Consider the following 27753-nt stretch of genomic DNA (forward strand, 5'->3'; position numbering starts at 1 on the left):
ATTTTAGTGTGTTTTCAGTGGTAATGTGCAAAAAGGCAAAAAAAACCCCAAACAAACAAACATAGCAGCATCCAAAACCAGCATTCTCTTCTTGGCTTTTCTGAGAGAGCTATAAACAATTTCCCAGACACCATGAAGGTGTCAGCCCTTGGAGCATATTTAAGACACATGAACCAAGAAAGTGGCATTGTGGCATCCTAATTGATTTTTAGCATTTATTTATACCAAGAAAAAGAAAACAGACTCAAACAGTATAACAAATTAGCCAGCACAATACAGGATACCACAATATCTTCTCAAATGCAAAGCAAAGTAATCCACTGTCCAGATAGCTGAGAAATGGTAAAGCCACACTTACAAGGAGGCTACACACTTCAGAGAGCTCTGGAAGTAAGACTTAACTAGTAGGAAAATGTTCTATCTTCACCTTCAATGACAGTAAAATTAAAGAAATGTCTCTTTAGTCTACCTTAGTTTTAGGCAAGTCCCAAACCATTCCTGCAATTGGGTTTCCACATCTGTCTGTAACATGAGTGATGATGCTAATCTTGTACATAAAACTTACAAAGATTTATACTCAACTGTTAATGCTTAGGAACCAATTATTTTATGTTAATATAATTTGTTTTAATGTGTACATGACTCTGGCTCTTTGTTCATCAAAAAGGGACAGCATTCTAAGAAGAACTTAGTAGAACAGAAAAATTTGCTTTCTGAAATGCAGAAATTCCAGTGACCCTTTGGACAGCAAGCAATGCAGTCAGACTGACTACAAATCCAAGTCATCCTTTTATTTTTCCTTTTTCCTGAAAGAGTTTTGCGGTAATAAGATCACTTCTAAATATCATCCCTCATTTTTTAGGCAGCCATGATTTCCCTTTAAGCACCTGGTGTTACTAAATGTTGAAGACGTAGATACATTGATTAGATACAGTCTAGGACAAAAGAACAATATAGGAGAAATAAACACTGCTCTTCTTCTGATTAAATTCTCTATATAGTGCATAAGTTGACTGAGTAGCCCTTGCATTAGAAAAGCACCACAGGGTATTAAAACTCTGCTTACTCTGTAATCCTGTTTTATTATTTATAGGGAGGTGACTATCTTTTATCAAATAAATGGCTTAAAATTAAGTATGGTATAAAAATTGGCTTCAGTTACAAATGCCAAAGACAGTAGCCATTTGCACTGCAAACAAAATATATTTATGTCATAAATTACAGGTATTTAAAAGTAATTTGGAGTAAGAGTGGTAATACTTGGGCACATTATACAGCAAAAATATAATTTTCAGGTCAATCAAAATAGCTAAAAGCTTTGGTGAATTTGGAGACAACAATCAGAACTACATTAAATAGATTTTTTTATACAAATCAATTTATAAAGTCGATAGGCCTTAATCCCTTAATCCTTCAACATTCTTGTTTTGCCCTGGATGTTCTTGAGTGAGTAATAGTTTGAGCTGGGAGATCAAAGGGTTAATTTGCTTTTCAATTGGAGAATGACTCAGAGTTACCCTTTATTGTAAAAAAAAAAAAAAAAAAGTGATGTGTGGGTGTAAGGTAGGGAAAAAGAGCCAAGAAAATGGATTCACTAATTGGGGTTTTCACCTGCTGTGAGTCTAATTGAATACAATGCTTTAATTGTAACTCAAGGAGAAAGAAGATTATGCAAAGTATGAGAAATTCAGACCGGTTTTTAAATTCTTATTACTTGGCACTATTGTATGGGAAAGAAGACCAGCATGATAATAGCAGCATCAAGCTTCTGTTAAGGCAGGCCAGGAAGCTCCAGAAACAGTGAAAATTGAAGGAATGTGTATCAGGGAATCAGTGCTAGATGCTTCTGAAGGAAAACAAACCCCTTTTGCTGTGAAACGTCTGGCCTCTGGCTGCCCCTCCCTTTGTATGACACGAGCAGCTGCTCTCTCCTTGTGGGGAACCCTGAGGTTCCTCCCAACTAGGGTGAAAATCATCCTATTTTAGACTTAAGGAGAGTTTTGTCACTTCTTAAAACTTGGTCAAACATGCAAAAATGTGAGACTGCTGATATAACACAATTGACAGCCAGTTTATCATGTCAAAACTAAGATATAGTCAGAGCAATCGATGAAATACCAGGTCCACTAAATTAAATGGAAAATTCACAGTCTAATGAGTTTTAACATGGCAATTTATGTTTGCACAAGAATCACTCCTCTATTTTCTTTCCATATTGGCATAATATTACAGATTCAAGGTTACTGAAAACTGTGAGTTAGATCTGTTAAAACAACCTAAATCATCTAGAAACTATTAGAATTTAACATTTAATTCAAATAATTTTTATATTTACACTTGAGGGCCTGAGGGGTTGAACCTTGAGCATCTCTCACATTAATGCTTCTAGAAAAAAAAACAAAACTGTGGGCTTTCCTTGAACTGCTTGGTAAACTTTTCTTAAAATCAGATAATCCAACTACCTAGAGCATCAAGGGGAACCCTAAATTTCCTGGTGCTTAGGCTAACACCCTCCAACTTCAATGCCTACTGACATCCATGTAACAGGGGTGGGATGATTTTTCCATGCTTCTAGGTGTGCATCTTCCCAGTGTAAAAACAGGGAGATTCTTCTGTGCATTTGAAAGACTTCAATTTGATATTAGGAAGAAATTCTTTGCTGTGAGGGTGATGAGGCACTGGAACAGGTTGCCAGAGAAGTTGGAGATTCCTCATCCCTGGAAGTCTTCCAGGCTGGATAGGGCCTTGAGCAACCTGGTTTAGTGGCAGGGATGGTGGAACTAGATACTCTTTAAGGTCCCTTTCAACCAAAACAACTCTATGAATCTGATTTGAAAGACATTGGTTTTGGGTTGGCTTTACCAGGAAATCACAATATGTAAGGCTTGAAAAACTACTTGGTTATGGGAAGGACTGGGAGCCTTCATTAGGGGAGACTGGCCACGCTGATTTGAAGTGCTTGACAGCAAAAGGAGATTGTTGGCTTTTTGTAATGCATGGTTTGTGTAATGCATATTGCGTAGGAATTAATGCAAAGAAACATTGCAACAGGAACTCGGTGTGAGCAGAACTGTTTCCTCTGCACTGACAGATCCAGGGGAGAAGCTCACCCTTCCTTCCCTGCAGGGCCAAGGCAAGCCCTTAGAAATGAAATTACCTGATTGCACTCATGAATAAACCACTCAGCATTTTAAGCACCAAAATTAAACGCTGAGGGAAAAGGGGGGGGGGGGGGGGAAGTGCAAGTTAAGGCCCATTTCAAATCTGTCTAGATTCGGTGCATATTTTAGCTAAGTTTTCTTCCCAAGCCCGCTGAAGACGAACTGATTTGCCGCCTCTCAGCACACGCCTCTCTCTGGCCGGCCGGCCAGCGCCAGGGCGAAGAACACCCAAAAAATAAAAAGGAAGTCAAAGGAAACCCCGAGGGCTTCCTCCAGAATAGCTGCACAGCGCCGGGGAGACCGGGGAGGGGCGAGGTGCCCTCAGCCGCCCCGCAGCCGGGATGAGGGGGGAGGCTCGGAGCTGAGGGCGGGCAGCGCCGGCACCGCCGCCGGGCGGGAGCGGGGCGGGGCGGGCAGCGCCACCTCCTCCTCCCTCCCTCTCCCGCTCCCTCTCCCTTTCCCTCCATCCCTCCCTCGCTGCCGCCGTCCCTCCCTGCCGGCGGGGCGGCCGCAGTGGCGCTGAGCGGTTGGGCTGGGCGGACGCGCTGTTTCTGCCTCCGCGGCGCCGCCGATCCGCCGCCGCCATGAGGGAGCAGCTCCGGGGGTAAGGGCGATGCGGGGCGCGGGCGGCAGGTGCCGGCGGGGGCGGGCGGGGGCGCGGCCCGGGGCCATCCCGCGCTCCGCGGCGGCGAGCGGCGTGGCCGGCCGCCGTCTGCGCCGGGCGGGCGGCCGTACCTGTCATCGCTTACACGGGAAATCGCAACTTGCCGCCGGGTTTCTTCTGGGAACTTGAAAGGGCGTTTGGTTCTGTGCCTTTTCCCCGTTCCCGAGGCCGTAGTTGGGCGCTGGATTCGCCCCGTTGGCACACGTAGGAGATGGCGGTGTGAGCGGCACGCACGCGTGGCGCTACCTGTGCCGGTACCTGTACCTGTGCCTGTACCGGTGCCTCTACCTGTGCCTATACTGGTGCCTGTACCTGTACCCATGCCTGTGCCGGTGCCTGTACCTGTGCCGGTGCCTGTACCTGTACCCATGCCTGTGCCGGTGCCTGTACCTGTGCCGGTGCCTGTACCTGTACCCATGCCTGTACCTGTACCTGTGCCTATACTGGTGCCTGTACCTGTGCCGGTGCCTGTACCTGTACCCATGCCTGTACCGGTGCCTGTACCTGTGCCTATACTGGTGCCTGTACCTGTGCCGGTGCCTGTGCCTGTGCCGGTACCTGTACCTGTGCCGGTGCCTGTACCTGTGCTTGTGCGGGCTGGCGAGGGCAGAAGCCGCGCCAGGGAACGGCGGCGGTGCCGGCGGGGTGCGATGCGCGGGGCTCGCCTCGTTGCTCCGCAGGTTCCGGGGGTAGCGCGGTGCTGCACGGCGTCACCTGCGCTGAACATCGCCTGTGGGGCAGCTCGGGCCGGGCGTGAACTTCAGCGGAATTCCTGAAAGCGAACCTGCTCGGGGGTGTATGGCTTCTTTCTCCCCCGTAATTTCATGCTTAGAAGTGATCTTTCAAGTTAATAGGTAGAAGAGGCTGGGAGGGGATTCCCTCCGGGCGGTTGCACTGCAAGTGCTGTATTTCTTGTTGCTATATGGCACCTTATATTGCCTTTTAATAGCTGCTGTAAAACATCTTGCAGCCTGGGACACCGGAGGTGTCTTGCACTGGAGTTGGGCACAGAGGTGGTTTTTGCAGGTGTGTTGTGTGCAGAGCTGGGGAAACGAGGAACCTGGTTATATCAGGGATCTTTGACCTTTTTAGCACTAAAGAATTGTTCAAGGCCATCGCTTGTCTAAGCCTAGATTTGACAAGACCCTGCAGTGAAATTGCTTTGGCAGAAGTGGAGAGGAGAGGCTTTGGAAAGCAAATAGATCAGCCGAGAGTGACAAGCCGGGGGGGGCAAGGCTCACCCAAACCAAGTCACTGAGCGGGAATCTTTTCCCCTGACAGAGCAGACAAAATAAATGTTTAACATCAACGGGAGAAAAAAAGGGTTACTGTTCAGTACTTGACAGCTGATATTTGGCCCTTCTCCTATTTTTCATTTCCAGTATCGGCAAGAAACTTTAATATGTATCGGTGCCTGCCTTCAACAGTCTGATAAATCTTGCAAAAGCCAATAAAACAGGCTAAAGTCAAATTCCTGCTGAAGAGACGCTGATCCTTGGCTTAAACAGAAGTAATCTCTGCACAGATCAGTAGTCTCTAGATTTACAGATGAAAACAGTAGTTCTTTGTAAAGCACAAAGGAGTGCCACCTTTTTACATTGCTAATACTTTCCATAGCACTAACTTGTTATAGCTTAGGAATTAATGAAGCACTGTAGAAAGAGAAATATTAAGTCTTTCTTTGCAATCACTGTCATCTTCTGTTGAAAATATTTTTCTCTTAAATGGGAGGTAGTGTCTATTCATAAAAGCTCTTTCAGTTGCATTTAGGTTAGTTTAGTAAAATCCAAACAACTATCATGTTTACTTTGGCTTTTTGACAACGGTCATAAGGTGGTTGGAGTAACATTTGATTCATTGTAAAGACAGAAGGTGAGAAGTATTGTAAATCGGGTTGTTTGAAACGAGATGAGTTCAGAGCTTTGTACAATACCACTATAATTTTGGCACTTTTTTGTGAGTATATGTGACTATTTATGGCTATGCGATAGAATTTTTTATTCTGTGTACGTCTATGCGTTTGCACATGTTGTTCATGTCGCATTTGCTAATGAAGGGTGTGGGGAGAAGTGCAGCAGAACTGGCTCTGGTATCACTAATGAAGTGAGCTGTAAGAGTTTAAAAAGGACTCTGCAGTTGCAGCCTAAAATTCTGCTCTGGAGCTGAGCAGTGAATACACAGGACCTTTTTTTCTTTTTTTTTTTTTTTTTTTAAGGGGTGAGGGAGAAGAGATGCAATCAAAAACAGTTAAAAGATTTGTGAATGTTACAGCGTGGCTGGTGCAGGAATGTGGGGGGGGATTTGTGCAAGAATTAGGGTGTGGGGGAGCATTGCTTTCAATTCCTCCTGCTGCTGGTGTTGCTCAGAAGTAATATAAAAAGAAAGAAGAAAAAATAACTGTATTTTGTCCAGACTGATCAAGTCATAACAAGGAAACTGTAATTCAGCCAGTGTGTGTTAGGATATCATCTCTTGATTTCAGGTTTCCAATCCTGTGTGTTGTTGGCTCTGCTGACAGTGATGAGAGACAAATCTCTCTGCTGTTGGCAGAAACAGAGTTCACACAGGCATAGTGTGACAGAATTCCCTACATAAAAATTATCCTTGCTAATATAATATAATCACCCTTTAATGAAGTGGTCCTGTGGTTCCCAAAGGATGTATCAAGTGAACACTGTGCTTTCATCCCACCAAATTATCAGTGTGTTTAGCGTGCCAGTCACACTTGCACCAAGGTGTCACCACTGGCCATTGCTGCTCATCTTCTTTTCAGGCCTGGTTTTAATTTCCTTTCCACTTTTGCAGCTCAGGTCAGGTGAGAAAGAGGAAAATAAGCCAAGTGAGTGCACTTATATTTTTCTTTGTTTCAGAATGCCTTTGATTTAAAAGCTAGTGATCAATTTAGTTGACCTAAATGTAGAGCCAAATTGAAAGATATATCTTCTGAGCATGTGCAATATTGCAAAACTGCTAGCTGTGTGTGCCAATGTCTTTTTGTGTTGGTGGCTTGTTGGAAAAGCATTTTGAGTACTTATTTCTGCACATACTCTTACTCTGCTTCAGCTGCTGCTAGTCAAGAGGACTCAGACTACACTTTTGATGTCTTCCTGACTTGCAGACTGTAAAGGGCCTTGTTCACCAGAGTTTGAAACTCTGGCAAACACTTTGCTGCAGATCTATTAAGGATGCTACAGCATTCCCAAGTGTGGTTGAGGCTGCCTGAAACTGCTGAGCTGGCATTTCACTTCAGACGGTGCTCACAAGAAGGGCATACACACAAATCCTCCCCCACCGGTCCAACCCCAGAGCTCACAATTAAATGGCCTTTGAAAATGGCAAAGAGGCTTAGGAAGAATAGCCTTGATGGAATCTAACCTTTCCTGGAGCTGCCCTTGTGTGCAGAATAGTTGATAATTTTCCGAGCTGAAGATGTTGAGAGGCGAACGCCTTTTAGCTGGAGCAAAATATCTGCAGCCTTCTTGTGTTCTGCATGTAAAGTACCAGCAAAGTCTGCCCTGGCTCCGTACGGCCACTCAACCTCTAGAGTTGCCTTCCAAGCCTTTGCTTGTTCCTGCAGGAGCACAGAGGGGTGCTGAGGGCTGGCCAGCCCATTGCCAGGGTTGGGAGCTGGGTGGTCCCTGCCAGGGTGGGATCCAGCAGCTGCAGGGCACTCTGCCCCATGGGTGCTCACTGCTAGGGAGCTGCTGGGGCAAGAGTTAGGGGCTCTACTGGCTTGATTTTATGGTCTTACGAAAGGAATATTTCCCCTAAGTTGCAATGAATTTTCAAATTAAAGCGAAAGGGGAAATGTACCGGCCCTGCAAATTCAGTGTTTGTTACTTGAACATGAAGCGGATTAAATTATTCTTTACAAAATGTGCATTTCCCGTGATAATTAATCTTATACTATGAAAGAAAACCACACTGAGTAGAGGTTTGGGGTTACTGGTATTAAAAATATCTGAAACCAGTTGGAGTCCAGTGTTTCTTTGGCAAAGAGAATTTTATTTACAAGGTCTTACAAAAGCAGTTGTGTACTTTCAGCACTAGTAAATGCTATAAGATTAAACCATACACGCTAAACTCACTGGTACGTGGTTAGGCATTACGATAAAAAATAAAAATAAAAAATTCAGTAAATTACTCATTGGCATAACTTTGATTTTTTTGTATGGGTTTTTCATACAAAGAATCCCTTTTTTCTTCTATCCCACACAAGCATGGAATATGTCCATAATCCTATGTATATATATTCACCTTTACCAGATATCTAATGGCTTTTAAACGTTTTCATGGGAAATCAGTTTCTTGTAACTGTTCACATAAATTCTTTTTCTCGTTTTTGCTGCGTGATTCAGCATACAAACCATGGTACAGTTCCTGTTCAAATATACCCCGCTTCTGGGGCTGTCTGCCTGTGGGGAAGCAAGTCAGGCTGGCCAAGCTCATGCCTGGGGAACTATTGATCTGAGACTGACCCTGGGTGCAAACAAACTGCAGCCCCTGTAGGTCTGTAGGTGTGAATGTTTGTTTGGGTCTGCGGCTGTTCACCTGAATCGGGACATTTCTGGCTACGGGGTTTTCTGCCATGAATGCACTTCCATCTTTTCCTTTGGAATGCTGCTGTATCAGAAGAGGCTTCTTACAGTTGAGTTTTTAGGCATGAACTGTTTCTGTTTTTCTTCAAAAATACGCTTTATACCTGGGTGTGATAAAAGGTTCTGGTGTTGCATTCTCCCTGCAGAACCTGCCCACTCCAAGCAGGATGGGAAATGCAGGAGCTCAGATGCAGGTGGCCCAGATCCACAGGTTTTCACTTGAAGCTACCTAGCTTCTGGGAATAAAAACCAACCAACCAAAAAAAAAAAAAAAAAACCCACACCAGGCTGAGATTTCTGAATACAATTGCATCCATCTCTCTGTGCAGGATTCGTTTTTAACAGAGCAAAGTACAAGACTGGTTTATTCTTATGGTGTTCTTCTCCCATTTTCACTGCCTTCAACCACTGCAGGAATTGACAAGGGTTGGGAATGCTGAGACAGGGCTTGTTTGAAACCCTGTGCTCAACTAGGGCAGCTCTACAGTTGAGTTTTTTTCTTATGCTTAGTGCTTGTGATCCCTTTCATTCTTTCTTGTAGTTAGAGAGCAAAATCTGAAAAAATTATATATAGTAAGCTGCTGAACATATAGAGGTTACTGGGGCAGTAAGTATTCACAGGAATCAAATAAATAGCCTGTCTTTTAAGGCCAAAATTAAATCGTACTAAAAAAACCTGGCACAACTTTCTTTTTCCTTGAGTAGATGTGGTGTTGAAGTGATACATTGGAAGTTTTACCTCTTCTTAGTCTATAAAGGGTAAATGTGCACTTGGGAACATCAGTGCCTCAAAATGAGAACTTAAGGACTGTTTGTTCTCTGAAACAACCTTGTTGTGTCAATGTTCCAGGGCACAGTGCAGCCCACAGGTGCTGCTGGGTGGTGGTTTGGTCTCCTGGAGGTGGAAGCTGTGTGCTCCAGGAGCTCCACAGTGCTGTGGGTCAGGTCATGCTCTTCTGCATATGTTCTCCAGAATGATGTGTGCATGTTGAAGCCTGTATGTCTGCTTTTAAGTACAGAAATGGCAAATGTATTTGCTAGTAATGGTATGCTACATACATGTTCCTATTTTCTTTAATGGAGACTCACAGTTGTCTCTTAATACAGCTGAATTCTGTTTGCCTTGAACGGACTTTATTGGCTACAGGACAGATAAGGAGAATTTTCTTTCAAGCCCTCTATGTTAATGGAAACATAATCATGTTAGCTATGCTGTCATTAAAAAACAAACTCAAAAAGTATAACCTTAGGAGACATGAGTTGCTACTACATCCACTAACACTTCATTCTGTTGACTTTCTCACGCTGCCTGTCCTTCGGCAACACGTTGTGTTGCAAAGCTGGAGGCTGCTGACCTCAATGCAGAGACTCTCCAATTTACATTCTGGTCATACTGCAGCATTTCATAACCCCGCTCCAGCTTTTCCCTGGCTTCCCAACAGCTCTGCTGCCAGACACTGCACAGGGACCTCCAGGGCCAGGGAAAGGGCCTGGGAGTCCCAGGAAACAAGCAGAGCAGCCAAGAGTCTTTGCTAGATGAGATTGTCACTGTGGGGTGCAACATTGCCCTGGGAAGCGGTGTAAGCTGCTGGTGGATCAGAAGGCTGTGGCTCAGGGAATTTATCACAAGTGTCTGAACTGAAAGGAAGGATTGGACCCACTGCATTGGGTGGTTCTTACTACTACATGGGAAAGGGTTGAGAGAGCATGTAGGGGAAAGGATGTCAAATACGGATCTCAGTGTCTGCTCAGAGTTTCCAGAAACTCTTTCAAGAACTAAGCCCTCTGAAATGTCTGTCCTTTAGTTTGCAGCAACTGGAGAATGACCGGTACAAAGCAATGAGTTCTTAAGAATTGATGGCTTGCAAATTCCTCAAAACATTGACATACTTGCTGTCTTTTTAATTAGCACTAATTAAATTTTAATTTTATTTCATGAGTCCTTGCCTGAATAAAGCGCTCCAGGTTAATGCCTCTCCTTGAAGAAAGACACGCCTGGCACTGCTGAGCCCCCTGCCAGGGCAGCCCAGGCAGTGGGCACAGATCTGGCACCGTGCTCTGATGTGCAGCCTGCATCTCTGCTGTGAGATGGAGAGAGAAATTCTCTTTACTAACTTTCATGTTTTGTGTTGTAGCCATGAGACGCAAACGACCTGCTGGGATCATCCCAAGATGACTGAGCTTTACCAGTCATTAGGTAAGGCATATCTACCAGATGTTTGGTGCTTTTATTTTATTTTTTTCTTTCAACTGAATGATTTGCTAAGGCAAAGATTTCCAGAAGAAGCAAATCAAAATTAAGTCAAAGAGAGAGGCAGAGCTTTCACCGATGTTAAAATTTTCTGCAAGGGAAATACAAAAGGCACACATTTCAAACATGCAGTAGAAAAGAAATTTATTTCATTTAGCACATTTGGAATGTACACTGGGTTTATAAAGTAATTTGGGTGTATTGTTACAATCTTTTTGCTGAAAGACTGGAACAGAAGTTAGAAAAAAATAATCCTGAATCTTTTCACTGTCTAATCTGCTTTACAAAAGGCACATGAAAAAATCAAACCAAGCTGCTGTTAATGTTGACTTTTGGATGGTGGGAAGCCAGTTGAAGCAATTTGCCAAACTGTGTTACCACTGCTTTATTTTTAAAGCACTTTCAATACTTAGAAGGCATAGCAGCTGTCATGATGTCATTTTGAATACCCAAATTGCATGCTTATTATGACTTCAGATGTGCCTCTCTGGTGGAGGGTTTTTTTTTTTTCATTTTTTAGCAGCTTTGGAATTTATTAACAGAAGCACATCTACAAGATAAAATAGGTTAATCTATGCTCTAGTGTAGGCTGCTTGGCAGGCCATTTAATAGCTAACTCTTTGATTTTAATGGTTGTGTTAATAAATAATAGAGGGTATAATAAAAATTAAGCTATTTTGCTGAAAGAAATATCAGTAAATATGCTGCATTCATAAGGAGGTTACATTTGTACAGCACATAAACCAGCTTGAGCATTAGGACTGTCAGATCTAGCATTCTGTGCAGGCTTATTTGCCATGGTGAAAAATAGCTTAAATTACCACCTGCTAAACTCTAGTTTAGCTGCTGAAAACAGTCTAATTATGCCAGTGTAATCTATTTCAAGCAAACTCAGGTATCTCTATGGTGCTCTGCAGTTCAAGCATGCTAAAAATATTTTAGAAAAGTGATATAAAATGAAACGACGCAGTGTAAAGATTTTTTTTCTCTTTATAGTATTAGCAGTGTGGCAGCAGTTGGTTTAAAAATTAACCAGAATGCAGCTTTGTATGCCAAAAAGGGATATAAAATGTGTAAGTTCAGGCTAACCAAATGCAAAAGCAGACAAGTAGGGACTTGACATTTAATTACAACATATTGCCCCATGTGTCTCCTTCATATTTCTGCTCTTAAAGTGAGTGATTTAAAAGTTTCAGGACAAATGGTAATTGCTCTTGCAGACATCCCTTTAATACAGGTAGGTCTTCAAATAGTTGCCTGTTAATTGAACTGCACTCTGACTCCTCAGCTGCCTTTGATCCACAGATTGCGTGGTATTGCTGATACTGTTGTTGGTCGGACCTAAAGTCCTGTTGCAACTGCTTTTCTTCTGCTAGTTCCCTGTTTCAGCCACAGTACTCTTAAATACCAAGAAGTGAAAAGGTAATAAGGGAGAAAAGTGTCCTGATAGATTCAGGTCAGCAGTTCAGAAGATGTGTGACTGCTGAAGTCAGTTTGCATTTAGTTTAACTGAATTTTATCACTGTGAGTATCACCCAAATGTCAGAAGTTTAAGACAAGCCTTATTTTTACTGCACAAAGAAGGAACATGTTCAGGCAGATTTTGTTTCTTACTTACTTGTGAACTTCCTTTTTCTCCTGCTGCTTTTCTTTTCAGGAGCATTAAATCTCCAAAAAAGCAGTCCTCTACCTGGACTGTTCTGTTTATTTTAGATCTGAGACCAAACAGTCATTAGTGTGAAAGCAATGCTGATTTTAGAAAAGTATGCATAATACGTATTTTTATGAGTAAACGGAGGTGTTCTTATGTATGTACAAAAGAGACTAGACAAGGTGACTCTTTGTGTCCTGCCACATGGGTGAAGCTTTGATGAAAGTGCTCCTGAATAACCTACAGATTTATTTTATTTTTGAACTGAGTGTAATCACCATTGCCTAACTCTCACACAAACTGCATAATACAAGTATAACCCGTTTAGTCTTGAACAGAACCCTTGATGTATTTTCAGTGCTTTGCTTTGCCTCGGGTCAAAATGGTAATAATGGGATGTTTGAAGTCTTTTCAGACTGTTCAGTAATATATTATCTGAGAAGATGTTATTAAAGTCGATTTTCTATTGCATACTCATTATATCTTATTATTTTACCCTCCATTAGGATCCCAATTTTGTTTCTAATTCATATAAAGAAGCTAGTAAAGAGCTTAGTATGTATGCCTTTTTAAAAATCTGGTAGAAAGCATGAATTTGGCAAGCGTGTATATGCAATAAAGTGGGACCGAGTACATCAATGCTCTCAAGAATTTTCATTTCCATTTTCCAACTTCTACACTTATCCAATATGGAATAATTGTGCTGTGTGATGTAACTCTCTATACATGTAGAGAGTTACATCACATCTATCTCTGTACTGTACATGCCAGTACATCATAATTTGCTACAGGATGATTATGTCTGATTTAAACTCTTACAAATTACTGAAAGCTTAATTTTTTTAAGTGAACGAGGAAGCTGAATCCTGACACAAGGTAACATTTCTTACCTGCCTCTGAGATGTAAGAGACACTTCTCCAAGAAAGAAGAGTAATATTAATCTTCACATATCCAATTCACACACCTCCAAATTGTTGCATTACATTTTGCTAAAATAGGTGAATTTCAAGTGAGACTTACTGGTTCATTTTTCTATCTTTGGAGGTCTGGGTATTAATAAAAATGAAGCTAAATTACTGGGGAGCATTATTTAGTACTACTAAAGGGAGGTATGTGCTGTGCACAGTCGTGTAACCTCTTCAGTTGGGACTGCATCAGAGACAGGAGGAAGAATCTACAGGAAGAAATGATACAATAATCTGCCTATAAAGGAAGTATTCTCAAATTCTCTTGGAGCTCCTTTAGTAAAACATAGCTGGTTATAAAGATGCTTCTTAAATACTTGATTGAAATTATATTTGTGTATCAAAAATTTCCAACTTGTGGTTCTCTCTAACAGAGATTTTCCTTTTAGGACACTTAAGGTGCTTGTTCCTGACTGCTCTTTATTATTTAAACAATGTAGCATTTTATCAGTGTTAATGAAAAATTTACTCAAGTTGAGCAATTTTTACTCTTAAGTTATGGCTACTTAAAGGTACATAATAAGCTGTCTATAATTAGTGATTTAATTGTTTGATGTTTAATTGAAATGGCAGCAGGAATTAAATGTTGGTATAGATTAAATTAAAAAAGAATCATGTAAGTTAAAAACATAAAGAAGAAATAAATGCTGAAGTAGGAAAGGTAGTAAAAATCATTATACATGAGCTTCAAAGGATCAGAAGCTGACATCCCTGGTTTGTATTTACACCATTATGAACCACTCCTATTTTCTTCTAACTTCCTCCTGAAAGTCTTCAAAGAATCAAGAACTGCTCCAGCTGCTTTTCTTTCCAAAATTAGTTCCTCTGCAGCAGATCTGCTCTTTTTACACTGTTCTTTTACACCCCCTTTTCATCCTTCATGATGGCTCCAGGGCATCGCTGAAAAGGGAATTTGTGTTGTTTCTCTGTCTTGGAGACCACGGACCTTTGCACGAGGGCAGAGACAAAAGGAACAGGAATCACAAAGTGGTCTGAGTTTGCTCAATTTTTTTCCGATTATCTTCTGAGAGTGAACATTTAATGTCAGACAGTTTAGCTCCGAATAGCAGTATTTTGCCTTTAAGCTGAGAATGACTCCAACCTTTGCTATGATGGCCCAGGAGGACTTGGCTTGTCATGCCATACTGTTAGTGTCCCCTCCTCCAGCCTTCCTGTGTCACGTCATGTCAGTACAAGTGTCCTCAAGGTGCATTAGTGTCACCATGAACAGTAATTGCAGTAGCAGGATGCAGTCAGAAATGTTGTTTATCATTCCTAATTCACCAAGGCAAGGCAAGAGGGTGAAAACCAGCCTCATTCTTGCAGGCTGCAGTGCACTGGTGACAGTTCTCCATTTAATTTAGAGAATGGGGGGTAGTTCTCTATGGATTACATGAAAGAAATGTCAGAATTGCTTAACACAAGGTGGGAGAATGCTGGAAGGCACTTCTGAGCTTTCAGCAGCAGCTGCTGTGTTGGTCCTGTGGCTGGCTTCTCTTGTGAGCTTCTAACTCCCAGTGACCAAGGCTGACCAGCTTCATCCTCTTTGGTTTGTGTATCTTGATTTGTCCTTCTGAAATGCTGCCTGGAGAGGCTGAACTGCCATTACAGTTTGTATTAGCAACCACTAAATCATGTATTTATTATGAAGTTTTATTCATATGCAGCTGTTTTCTATGTTTGCACCAGTAAGACCCGTGCCTAGTGCACACATCAGGCATTTGAGTTCTACTGCAATCCAGTGAGATTTTCCATACAGCCTCTCTTTAAAGGTTGATTATTCACTCATGTCCTTTTCAAGCCCATTTCAAAAAATCAGATTGCTTGGGTTCAGTCAGCCTTGGCCAGTAGTTAGTGTAGAGGAAGCCATCTTTCTGTGTGATTGAGCCCTGTGCAGCACACACCTAACAGACAGTAAACATAACTGTGGCAGAGAGGTAGAACTTAGGGGTAGCAGTTAACCTGGCATCCCTTGAAAATGAGAGCACAGGTGTATTAGCATCAGGAGGCTCTTCTAGAGAGAATGAAGGGCTGTTCTGTTACAGAATATTGCCAGCATGGGGACATTTTGCTTAAGGTAACTGCACTCTTTGTTTGCAAATGGACACCTTTTATTATTATTTTCTGAAATTCTTTGTAGCTTATTTATTTTAGGATTGTCTTCTTCTATGATTGCTTCTCACCAGAGTACATAAAAGGTTTCTGAACTTTCTGACCACAAACTCCACTCATGTCTCAATCCCATAATGGGATGAACCAGGTGTACATTAAATCCTTTCTTGCATTTTTGTGTTTGCAGGCTGTAGAAAAGACACTCCATTCTAAAACTCCCAAAGATCATGTCATCTGGTCTGATGACAGGGATGCTGGCACATGCTGTGGTGTTCAGCCACTGGGTCTAGATGCAGTCAGTAGTATTGTGGTGCCCTGGGTACCTCGCACTTGTTGATTTGCAGAGACACTGTTGGCTTTTTCACTCAGGTGGACAGGCCTAGTACAACGTGAAGAGTGGTTAAGCTGTACATGGAATAACAGTTTACTGTTATTTATTACCAAAATAGTGTAGATGATAGCATTAGTTATTGTTATAATAAAAGTCAATGGCTGAGACTCAGCTGATATTAAGCAGTGTTACTTGATTAATTTCTTTCCTTTGTGCATTTGTGTCATTTGCATTTTAAAGCTGCAATTCCAGAAGAGACAATATATGTCACTGTAGGGCACCATTACAAGAATAATTTACAGGTTTTGGGCAGCAGGAGGAAACCCAGCATTCTTACCAGCCAGACAGAGAATATCAGCTGTATTGAAACAATGTGAGCTGAACCTTCTTGGAAAGGCAAGAGTGCTGCTGATGTCTGATGAAACATGGAAAATTCAGTGGCTGTAGAGGAATTACTGTCTATTCAGGACTGTCCAGTATAGAGTTTTTAACATCTGTCAGGAAGGCATTGTAATTCCCAAAATAGGTTATCCCCAGGCAGTGTATTTATGAGCAGTCTATGAGCATGACACAAGCTGTGGCTGAGTAAGGCATTCAGGTTTCTGGGTATATCACTACAGGTTCACATTTTCTGTCCTTGCACTTGAGATTAAATACCCTCAGAACCCTGTAAATCTTTTAAAATGAAGATGAGGATTTGACCTGATGACATCTTAACTCTTTAAAAGAGTTAAGTTGTTAATTTGAGTTTAATACCACCTGAAGCATGTAAGCTGCTCATTTCACTTAGATGATGTCCAGACACTGAGATAATTGCTGTCCATAGAACCAAGGGAAGGGTGTGTGTTTTGTCCTCATTAACTAAAAAAGCAATTATAATAATATTCACAATAATATAAACAAGAAACAGCTTTTAGAAGAAAGGAAGAAAGGCAGTTTCCTGGTAAAAGGAGTTTATGAGATGCCTTCAGATTACATTGGGAGAGAGATAAATGGCATGAACAGCCTTTGGTGGGAAGTAGCCTGGCCCACCCCAGTGCTTTTAAACACAGTGGGATGACTCTGTCATGCAGGATAGAAATAGAAATAGAAATTCAAATAGAAATCGAAATTCAAATAGAAAAATAGAAATAGAAATTCAAATAGAAATCGTCACTCCCAGTCACTCAGCACTCTCAGCAGATGCAGCAGCTCTAGGAGGGACTTGTTTAAATCCTGTTGTCTGGCTTACAGATGTGACTCCTTAACAGTAAAAACAAATACCCCCTCATGGTAGGTGTTAAACCTGTTCTTAAATAGGTTATTTTAGAAAACTTACTGATTTTAATTTTTTTATTGCTTTTAGTTATTTTATAAGCTATTTTAGGCAGTAAAAGCTCCAGAATACGAGAATATGTTTTCCCTCTTAATATAGTACTCATATCCCAGTGTAAAATCCAGAATTTAGCAAGAGAGGATTTAAAAAAAAAGAACCCAAATTGCAAGATTTTATTTGACTACGGATCTGTGTCAGTAGTCAGTGAGACATTCCAGCAGGTCAGGTTTGAATCACTGACCACTTCTCAGATGAGTGGGTTTTTTTGCTTGATTATGCACTAGCAAAAGGATCTACTGCATGTAATTGCAGGTATTTCTAGAATACTGTAGAAATAAAACATAGCCCTTATGTTTTGAGATTTCTCTCAGCATGCAGAATTATGCAGAAAATGTTAGGATTTAATTATCTTTCCACAGTATTTCTGATTTGAGTTACTCCTATCAGCACTCTGAGCTGAAGTACCCTTCATTAGAGCTGCATTTGTAATAAAAGCACTGATTCTTGTTCACTGTTATCTTGTTATTAGTGAGAGAAAGATATATATTCACTTGAACAGAGGGGTCGTCCATGGCTGAGTGGTGGGAAAGTCATGATTTCTCTTTGCTCTGAGATGTAAATGTCACCAAATACTCCCTCATGGTCCTTTCTTTTGTTGGTTCCTTTCCAGGGGCCAAGTGACCTCTTCACTGCATCATTTCAGACCTTAAACAGATTATGCTCTTGGGCATTTACATTGTTTACAGCTTGAAAGTTGCTTTCTGAGCAAGAAGAGGGAGTATTGTTAACAACTTGAAAGAGTTTCACTCTACAGCAAGAGCTTTCCAGCCCTCTGACCACTCGGTTCAGAGGATGAGGTGGTACATACTTTCTAGGAGTGGGAGGAAAGGGCTGGAGGAATACTTGTTGGTGCACTGAACTCCTCAACCTGCTCTGAAATGATAAAAGCTTTGGAAGCAGGGCTTAATAGGTTCTAATTCTTTCAGTGGGCTGTGTGGGGGTGGAGAAAGCAACATATTTTTTTTTCCGTAAGGATCCAGGAAGGAAAAAAGCAAAAACAATTTCCCAAAACAGGGAGGTAAGAATTACTGGTGTTCCCATAGGCTTCTGGAAGGTTGCTGCTGCTTGAGCCCCTTTCCTCCCTCCTTTGCCTGTTCCCAGCAGGATCAGCTGGGGTGTGAGCTGGCCGTGTGTCTGTGCTCCTCACTCGAGGTCCCCCCACTCCATGTCAGGGGTGGCTTTACGTCCAGCACTCCCCAGCCCTGGGCCAGGACTCATTCCCTGGCAGTCTTGTGTTCTGTGGTTCATTTAAATGGGGTCTCATCCAGCAAGCCAAATGTTTTGAACCCAGTTAGGAGGGGCCTGGGCTCCTTCTGTTGCTGCCCTGAGCAGCACAACACGTTTGTTCCAGCAGTAGCCCCAGGGGAGGAGAGGCACCACTGACAGTTTCATAGGCACAGGGAGGGGAAAAGTGAAATCACTAAGATCCAGTGATCTTAAGTGACTGTCACCATCTGGTGAGACAGCTGTCCATCCGAAGTGTGGAGATGGTGGCATAAGGAAGACAGAGGTGAGCAGTTGGCCCAGGGACAGTATCTGGGTGCAGGCTAATCCTGGTGACAGCAGTGACGGTTGCGGTGGCCGTGGCAGTGTGATGGCTCAGCCTTGGCTTGCAGAGCCAAATGAGCAGTGGTGTTGCTGCTTTTCCAAAACCTGAGATCAGGGCTCCAAAATGAGCACCTGGCATTGCTGCTTCATCATTTAGAGCAGATGCTTCTTGGCAGCAGTGTTGTTAAGGTTGATGATAAATTCAGTGTGCATTACATATACAGGAAAATAGATGTAAACTGTGTCACTTCCAGGATTAAATGTCTGCATGGATTGTATTTTGTGCCTTGATCGAGGCCTGAAATATGCATACATATTTACTCACATTTCTGAAAATGTAAATAATAAATAGATATGCTTCTTTCAGAACACTCAGGGAGAATTTAAGAAAGGCTTCTTCATTTTGTCAAATGCTAGCCATAATATTCTTTTACAGAATACAAATAGAGATTTGCAGCAAGGGTACAAAATGTAATTGAATTCATGGTGTGTTTGTGAGAGACTGCTTTATTAATTTCCATTTAAGACAAATTAAGTCTCTTTATTTAACTCAATGTATTCTACACCACATAAAGGACCTGTCAGGATGATGGTGAGAGACAGAGTTGGCAGGAACAATACATAGAAGTGCCCATTAAAAAGGTGTATGCAACTGTGCAAAGAAAAATAAATTATATACAAAGCTGAAACTTCCTTTTCTGCTCTAAGACATGTTTCAGAAATGTTCCACAGCTTTTATTAAGGTATTCAAAACTACTGAATTATCATGCCTCATATTATTCATTCAGAACAGCTTAATTAAAATTAATGTAATTGAGACTATATTCCCTCTGCTACCTATACCTGTACAGCATTATAAATGATGTTGGGATAGTTATACCCAAGCTACCACATTTCAAACAGCTTTACAGCACCTTAGCTCATATGCCAGCAAGGAAATGTTTTGTCTTTCCCTGTTTTTCATCATATTCTTTCTCTAAGAGTCTGTCAGGTTAGAGGAAGCTTATTGAGCTAAAGGGACCTTTATTTTGAGCCACTGCATTTTTACCTCTAATATTCTTTTTATATTGACATTGTTGTTTGCATTTTCTAAACACTTTCCCATCAGTAATTCCTTAGGCTCCATGGGTTTCACCAGTAAATTAAATGCATTCAGCAGTGTTGTCAGGTGCTGAAACTGGCTGGCACAAGCAGTGTGTTTCTGTTCTGGAAAACCCTTAAGTTGCAATATGCCAAGTAATCTCTTGGGAGTGATCCTTAGGCTGCACAGGAGTGTGTGTGCCCAGGAATTAGTTGGGTAGGTGGCAGGGCCAAGAGCGTGCACTGTTGTTCAGTGGTGGGTGGCTGCCCTGTAGTGTACGAGTGTGTCCCCTGCCACTCCTCAGTTCCCAGGGCAGCTGCTGGCAGGGCCCCTGGGACCAGCTTCTGTGTTCTGCTCTGGTGTGTCTTTGTCCCCACGGTGGCCAGGAGGTTTTGCAAGCCATGGTTAAAGTATTCAGTGAGGACTTGTGCTGATCTCCTTATTTTGTTAAATGTATGAGGACAGCTTAGCAAAAGTTGAGCCAGACAGTGTCTCCCCACCTGGGTGCCATTCCCTGTCACGCTGCCAGAGCCACTGGCTCCTTGCCATTTTGCAGGTGGGGACCTGGAAACTCACCTGTCTGGGTGAGCTGGCTTCTCTCCAGAAAGGCTCTACATCTTTGGGCATGCCTGCTTAGGTGGAAAACACAGAAGTTTAATTGGATATTTTTAATAAGTTTTCTGTTTTAGCAGTACCTGAGAGTCACTTGTTTTTTCCTGGGCATAAGTTTTCCCTTGGGGCTGCCTGCACACAGCCTGGCTGGTGCACAAGATGAGCAAGGAAGAGTTTCAGGGGCTTATCTCCCTCACAGTGCCTTCGGTGTGAAAAGCTCTGCAGTATTTCCAGACACACTGCTGCAGTCACTGATGTTGTCCTTTCAAGTGTTCTTTAGTTCAGTGGCTTTGAACAAAAGGAAGTAACACTTTAGGACTTAGTGGGGTTTTTTTGGATGGTTGGTTGTCAAGATTTGAGGTCTTTAACTCAGTGAAATTTCTAGCAATTTTTTTTTTTCCACCTCTGCTCTTTTAACCAACAGGTATAGTCTTGTAGTTCAACATAACAACGTATTCATGAGTGTGGTTATTTCTGGTGTGTGAAGCTGATCTTTTGTTCTGATCTTGCCTCCCTACAGCTGACCTGAACAACGTCAGGTTCTCGGCGTACAGGACTGCCATGAAACTCCGCAGGCTGCAGAAAGCCCTCTGCTGTAAGTACCTGCCTGTGCCTCACCCTCTGCCAGGAAGGCTCCATCACCAACACACAAGTTTATTCACAGAAGTAGAAAAACACTCCCACACGTACCCCCAGCTCTGCCTGGTACATGGAGACCTCTCACCTGAAGGGCCTCCTGCTGCCACCGGTTTGCATGGTCATTACAAAGCCAGAGTGCTGGGTGGTCTGCAGGTCTGTGCCTTGTAAGGCAGAGCAGCAGTTCAGGAATAAAACTGAACATACCATACATATTTCTTATCTTTACACTCTTTAGCCAGGTATTTTCACTGTGCCATGTCACTGTGCCATGTCACTCACTGTGCCATGCCACAGCTTTGCAGCTGAAAGCAACACAGTTGTGGTGTGTTGGGAGCAGTGAGAGCTCAGCTGAAATAATGCTTCAGAGCTGAAGTTGCTAATGGTTTGTTAAGTTAAATCTTGAACCCTGAGGGGTTATTGCCTTTAAATGAGATCATCTCAATAAACATTTAGCTTCATTTTTTCCCCAGCTTTCAGTTGTGTTGAAAAGTCTCTCATCAGCTGTTACATTAGTGATGTGCATGTTCGAACATTTTAATTCTCCCAACTGCTGTGTATTATTCTACTTTTCACTAGAATTACATTTCCTTTTCAGCTTATTGTAACCTGATAGCCAAATAATTCGCTGAGAGTTTTCTTGATAGGCCAGCCAGTTGCCAAAGCAAGCAGTTTATTAGGCAGTCCAATTGGGAGGATTATTAAAATATTTTAACATTCACTGTTTGGCATTTAATTACAGAGTTAAATTTCTGACACAGTTGCAATAGTCTCAACTGTTGATTTATCTCAAGTTGGATTTGTGCTCACATGCTTTCTGGAACTGTGTCAAACCTTGGTATATTTGAGCATGTTTACTTTTAGGCTTATAAGCATGGGTGAATTCTGCTAAAGTGTGCTGACTTGATGTCTGAATGTATAAAAAATAGAGGAAAAAAAAAGGAAAAAATAAACAATAAGTGAGAAGTCTTGTAACATAATGAAAGATTTCAACATGAATTCAGTGACAAAGAAGGACTTATGATTAGAAATATAAACATCTTTGCATGGTACAGCACTTCTGCCACACTCACTGTGGAAATGTGGTATAAAGAAACTGGAGTGATATGCAGTGAGAAGTATTCATAATCAGTGCAGCACTGAAGGAAACAATTTTTGGAAGTAACTAGCTGGCAGTGCATAAGTGTAACTTGTAACAGGTTTTTATGACTGAAAGTGCAAAACTTTGCATCCCATTTTATCTGTATTAGAATCATAGAATATTCTGAGTTGGAGGGAACTCACAAGTATGCTCCAACTCCAGCTCCTGGCAGGATGCCCCAGCAGTCACACCATGTGCCTGAGGGCACTGTCCAGACACTTCTTGAGCTCTGTCAGGCTTGGTACTGTGACCACTTCCCCTGGAGAGCCTGTTCCAGTGCCCGGCCACCCTCTGGGTGTAGACTCTTTTTCCAATATCCAGACTAAACCACCCCTGACACAGCTTCAGACTATTCCCCTGGGTCCTGTCACTGGTCACAGAGCAGAGATCAGTGCCTGCCCTTTGTCTTTCCCTGACAGGGAAGTTGTAACTGCAGTGAGGCCTCCCCTCAGTCTTCTCCAGGCTGAACCCAGCGACTTCAGCCCCTCCTCCCACGGCTTCACCATCATCGTTGCCCTCCTTTGAATGTCCTTTAACAGCTCTTTTCTGTATTGTGGCACCCAAAACTGCCCCCAGCACTCGAGGTGAGGCCTCCCAGTGCAGAGCAGGACAATCCCCTCCCTTGCCCAGCTGGCCATGCTGTCCCTGATGCCCCCAGGACAGGGATGTCCCTCCTGGCTGCCAGGGCCCTGCTGGCTCACATCCAACTTTCCATCAACCAGGAACTCCAGGTCCCTTTCCCTGGTGCTGCTTTCCAGCCTGTCATTCCCCAGTCTGTCTGTACAGCCAGGGTTGCCCCATCCCAGGTGCAGAATCCAGGATTTTCCCTTGTTGAATTTCACACGGTTGGTGACTGCCCTGGCCTCTCATCTGTCCAGGTCTCTCTGCAGGGCCTCCCTGCCTTTGAGGGAGTCAGCAGCTCCTCCCAGTTCTGTATCATCTGCAAACTTGCTCAGTGTCCCTTCCAGTCTGGTGTTCAAGTCCTTCATGAAGATGGAAGAGCACAGGGCCGAGGATGGAGCCCTGTGGAGCTCCCCACTCTGATGTCCCCCCATTCACTGAACCCTTTGTGCCCCATCTGTGAGTCAGCTGCTCACCCATCATATGGTGTGTTTTTCCAGCGGGGGGCTGGACATTTTGTCCAGAAAGATCCCGTGAGAAATAGTACTGAAAGTTCTACTGAAATCAAAAAAGGTTACATAAACTGCCTTCCTTTGGTCAACTAGCTGGGTTACTATGGCATAAAGTATACTGGAGTGGTCTGCCTGGGGATGTGGTGGAGTCACCATCCCTGGATGTGTTTAAAAAAAGACTGGATGTGGCACTCAGTGCCATGGTTTAGTTGAGGTGTTAGGGCATGGGTTGGACTTGATGATCTTGGACATCTCTTCCAACCTATTTTCTGATTCTATGTGAATCTGTGAAAAGAAATTAAATTTGTTGAGCAGGACTTTCCCCTCAAAAACCTGTGCTGTCTGTGACTCTGGGGTCCTTCAGGTGTTTTTCAATAACCGATTCCTACTATTAAATAATTCTGGACTTATCTTGGACTTTTACATTGGGTTTTTGTGGCCAGGTTGTGGTAGTGGCTGTTTCCAGAGGTGGTTTCTCTAAGAAGCTGCTAGAAATGTACCCCATGTCTGACAGAGCCAATGCCAGCCACCTCCAAAACAGACCTGCTGCTGGCCAAGGCCAAGCCCATCAGTGGCAGTGATAGTAGTGCCTGTGGGATAGTGTACTTGGGAAGGGTGTGGGAGAAAATCTGCTGCACAACAGCGGCTGGGAAGAGGAGGGGAAATCCGTGAGAGAAACAACTCTGCAGACACCAGGGTCAGTGCAGAAGGAGGGGGAGGAGATGCTCCAAGTGCCAGAGCTGAGATCCCTCTGCAGCATGTGGAGAAGACCATGGTGTGCCCCTGCTGCCTGTAGAGCTCCCCAGTGGAGCAAATACCCACCTGCAGCCTGTGGAGAACCCCGTGCCAGAGCAGGTGGGTGCCTGAATGAAGCTGTGACCAATGTGAAACCCGTGCTGGAGCAGGCTCATGGCAGGAATTGTGAACTCTGGGTGAGGAGCCCACGCTGGAGCAGGTTTGCTGGCAGCACTTTTTGTTCCCCAAGGACTGAATCCTGTGGGAGGGATCCACTCAGGAGCAGTTTGTGAAGAACTGCAGCCAGTGGGAAGAACTTGCGTTGGAGCCGTTTGTAGAGGACTGTCTCCCGTGGGAGACTGCACAGTGGAGCAGGGGAAGAGTGTGAGGAATCCTCCCACTGAGGAGAAAGCAGCAGCAGAAACAACATGTGATGAATTGACTGCAACCCCCATTCCCCTGCTGCTGCTGCAGGGGAGGAGGTAGAGAATTTGGGAGTGAAGCTGACCCTGGGAAGAAAGGAGGAATTGGGGGATGTGTTTTAAGATTTGCGATTTATTACTCATTATCCTCCTCTGATTTGATTGGTGATGAATTCAGTTGATTCTCCCGAGTCGGGTCTGTTTTGCCTGTGACAGTAACTCGTCAGTGATCTCTCCCTGTCCTTATTTCGACCCATGAGCTTTTCTGTCTATTTTCCCTCCCCTGTCCAGCTGAGCAAACTGAAGTCAGTTCATCTCTTGAGGTTACATTTAGGTAAATTCTCAGAGAATTGATGCTCTCAGAGTGGCGCTTACACTGATTACTCTAGCACATTCTTCGTACTTGTATCTAAGGAGAAGCATTTAAGGAATTTGGTTAGCAGGCTTTGTTCTTACAAATATTTTTGCCTGGAGACACCATCATTGTATTTGTGTATTCTATCATTTCAGTGTCGCTTGTGAACTCAGTTTAATGAGGTTTTTTTTAAAACCTCAACTCATTACAAAATTATTTTTCTGCATTTTGGCAATAGTAGAATTAGAGCACAGTGCTGAGTTTCAGGGCTCCTACGCAAAGCCAAAATCCCACTTGCAGTAGGTGCTGCTTTCAGCTCTTACTCTTCATTTCTGTTTTAAAATTGCAGGAGTTTTTAAATATATATATCCGTATATGCCTATATATATATCTATAGATCTTCTTTTCTGCAAACTTCATAGAGAACAGAGCATTTTTGTCTACTGAGGAGTACTCTAAAAATGCGTGTTTTATAGAAGGCCTGCAGAAGTAAAGGTACAGCCTACTTCTCAGTGTTAGGAGTAGAAACACTTTAAAAAGGGAGCTGTACTTATATTTTAGTTCTTTTCAGTTCATAAATCAGCCCAACGAGTATTAAGATGCTAGGATATTAAACCTAAAGAAGAATATGGAAAATAGCAATCCTTAAAAAATAAATGCTTATGTGTTGTCTTATTTTAGTATGTGGCTTTATCATTTCAGCCTTCAAAATTGTTGTGAGCATGCCAGGTGTAACTATTGCTCCAAGTTTTTTAAATGTATGGATTCCTTTGATAATCACATCAAAGCATGATGACTTTCTTGTTTTGCTGCTTTTAAAGATCTGATCTTCAAGTGCAAACCACATCAGGACATCGTGATATCAATAAAATGAGATGTATTCACAAACTTTTCTTGGAAATGCAGCAAAAGAAAATATTCAAGAACTTCTGCTAGGGGTCTTTTTTCCTTTAACTGTATGCAGACTAGATTAAATATATTTTTAATGTGTCAGCCAACAGCAGAAGGTTACAGAGAGGATGATCTTGCATTCTGGGAGGACCATTTATACTTTTTATTACCAGCCATATGTTGGGTTTTCCCTAAGTTCAGTTTGTGACCTCTAGAGTGCACTTTCTCCTGCCTATTAATTGTCACTTCTGTCCTTCAACTGGTTACTTATTCCATGTTGTCTTTTATACTTTTCCTGCAATCTGGCAGTGTCTAGTTAAAAACATCCTAACCTTTTCTCTATTGCCTTCGAGGCCACAGAAATATTTATATAAGTGATTTAGACTTGAAAGTAAGCTAGAAGCCACTGCTCACACAGATTTTGGAGTCAGTTTTGGAATTTTAAATAGAAAAGTGTAAAAGAGTGGCAGAGAACCCACAAGAAGTGCAAAGCACAAAATGGTGTGTAAAGTAAAGCTTTTCAGATCACTGCAGGGTGCCAAATACTCAGCTCTTCAATACATATCTGATTGTCTTGTGCAAGTCCGTCATTCACAGGGCCTTCGTATCTGCTTTTAGGAAATAAATATGCAGTTCTATGTTCTGGGAGAGGACCCCCCACACACATTTCTAAAGTCTTGATGGGAAAGATGAAGGAGGATCTTAACGTGATGAAGGCAGAGCCTTCCTTTTTCCCACAAAAAGAGGTTCCCTAAAGCAGGACATGTTGGCAAGTGCTTTTTGCTTGTTAGGAGATAATTGCGTGTTACAAACTTCGGATAGGACAGGAGGCTGATGAAGAGTGGGCTGAAAAGCTTTTCAGAATATGCTGTTTATTAATGGAAGAGCTTTCACAAAGTGGAATGACCCATGTTTAGCAGTAGCTGCATATATAATTATGCTGCCACTCAGACGCCTGAGGGGTTCATTTAATTACCGATGATTCGTAGTCTCAAAGGAACTGAGAGTTCAGCCTAAAAGCTCAGTTATAGGTGTTTGAGGGCTGTGCTCTATTTTCAATTTGACTAATGAATTCTTAGAAGAAAAACATCTTTCTGAGATGCTCAGGAACGGATCTGATGCTTTTGCAGGGTTTAACACTGACCTTAGTATAGCTATATTTTTACGCTAGAAGGTTAAACATAATATTCCAAAATACTTTATTTTAATAAATGTCTATATGCTAATGTGAAAAAAAGCAAAAACTCCAATAAAACTCTGCACAAAATCATGGAGTCAAAATTAAATTTCTTGGTGTAATAATAGGGATAGCATTCCAAAGTTTCCTTATTCACTCTAGCACTAGGTATGTTAGGCCCAGAGGATGAAATTTTCAGAAGTGTTTAAGGGATTTAGTAGCAGAAGTAAGTCCCTATTGATTTCCAATGAAATGTATACTCTTGAAATTCTTTTGGCAGTTGCAAAATCCCAGCGTACTGTCCAAGCAGCATTGCAAACCAGCCCTGAGGGCAGCTAAAGTATTTCTCATCTCCCACTAGGACATCAAAGGGGCAGTTTCATCCTGGGTAAAACAGGATACTCAAGTGTGAATTTGCCAAATGTGCCCTTAAACAGGATCAAGTTCTAAAAAAATTCCTATTTGGTGTTCTGCATTTAGCTTCTGCTCATTATGTAGGGGTTTTTTTGACATTATGAAGAGATGCCGCTCACCAGAACTGAAGAAAGCACATTTTTTATTCCAGTGAGAGAAAAACTGGTCTTGCAGTTGAGTCAGTTCATTTTCTAGTTTCGTGAAGAATTTCCTGGATGATTTTGGCCAGTTCATTTTGGACCAGATGCTACTGCCTTGGGTCATATTACATTGTGCTGCACTGTGTGACTGCTCATAGTGTGAGCAGGATTAACAGCATCTGGGCTTCAACATCCCCATTGCTCACACCCTGGAAATTCACTGCAAGGAGTTAGGAAGTGTTTTCCTGGGGCAGCCAGAAGATCATCATCAACTATCTCATCTTTCTGATTTCTTTTGTTCTTATTCCAGCTTTACTTTGTTAGCCAACATCCCATGATTTTGTGTGCCCTAAGTGTGA

At 42.5% G+C, this 27753-nt stretch overlaps 1 protein-coding gene across 8 annotated transcripts in view; it reads left to right on the plus strand.

Moving 5' to 3' along the window:
- DMD (dystrophin) overlaps window positions 1-27753 on the plus strand; it is a 1044614-nt gene that overhangs the window by 953587 nt on the left and 63274 nt on the right. For 4 of the 8 annotated variants that reach the window (XM_036378940.1, XM_036378921.1, XM_036378950.1 and 1 more), the window contains exons 1-3: window positions 3665-3765; window positions 10559-10620; window positions 20871-20945. In XM_036378940.1, coding sequence (XP_036234833.1) covers window positions 3746-3765; window positions 10559-10620; window positions 20871-20945 — 157 coding nt within the window. In that variant the 5' untranslated portion in view covers window positions 3665-3745. Of the gene's footprint in view, window positions 1-3664; window positions 3766-10558; window positions 10621-20870; window positions 20946-27753 lie in introns of those variants that run through there. The other 4 variants (XM_054518613.1, XM_036378966.2, XM_036378958.2 and 1 more) reach the window with 1 other exon arrangement.

The sequence above is a fragment of the Molothrus ater genome, chromosome 2 (assembly GCF_012460135.2).
Source record: "Molothrus ater isolate BHLD 08-10-18 breed brown headed cowbird chromosome 2, BPBGC_Mater_1.1, whole genome shotgun sequence".
Taxonomy (NCBI): domain Eukaryota; kingdom Metazoa; phylum Chordata; class Aves; order Passeriformes; family Icteridae; genus Molothrus; species Molothrus ater.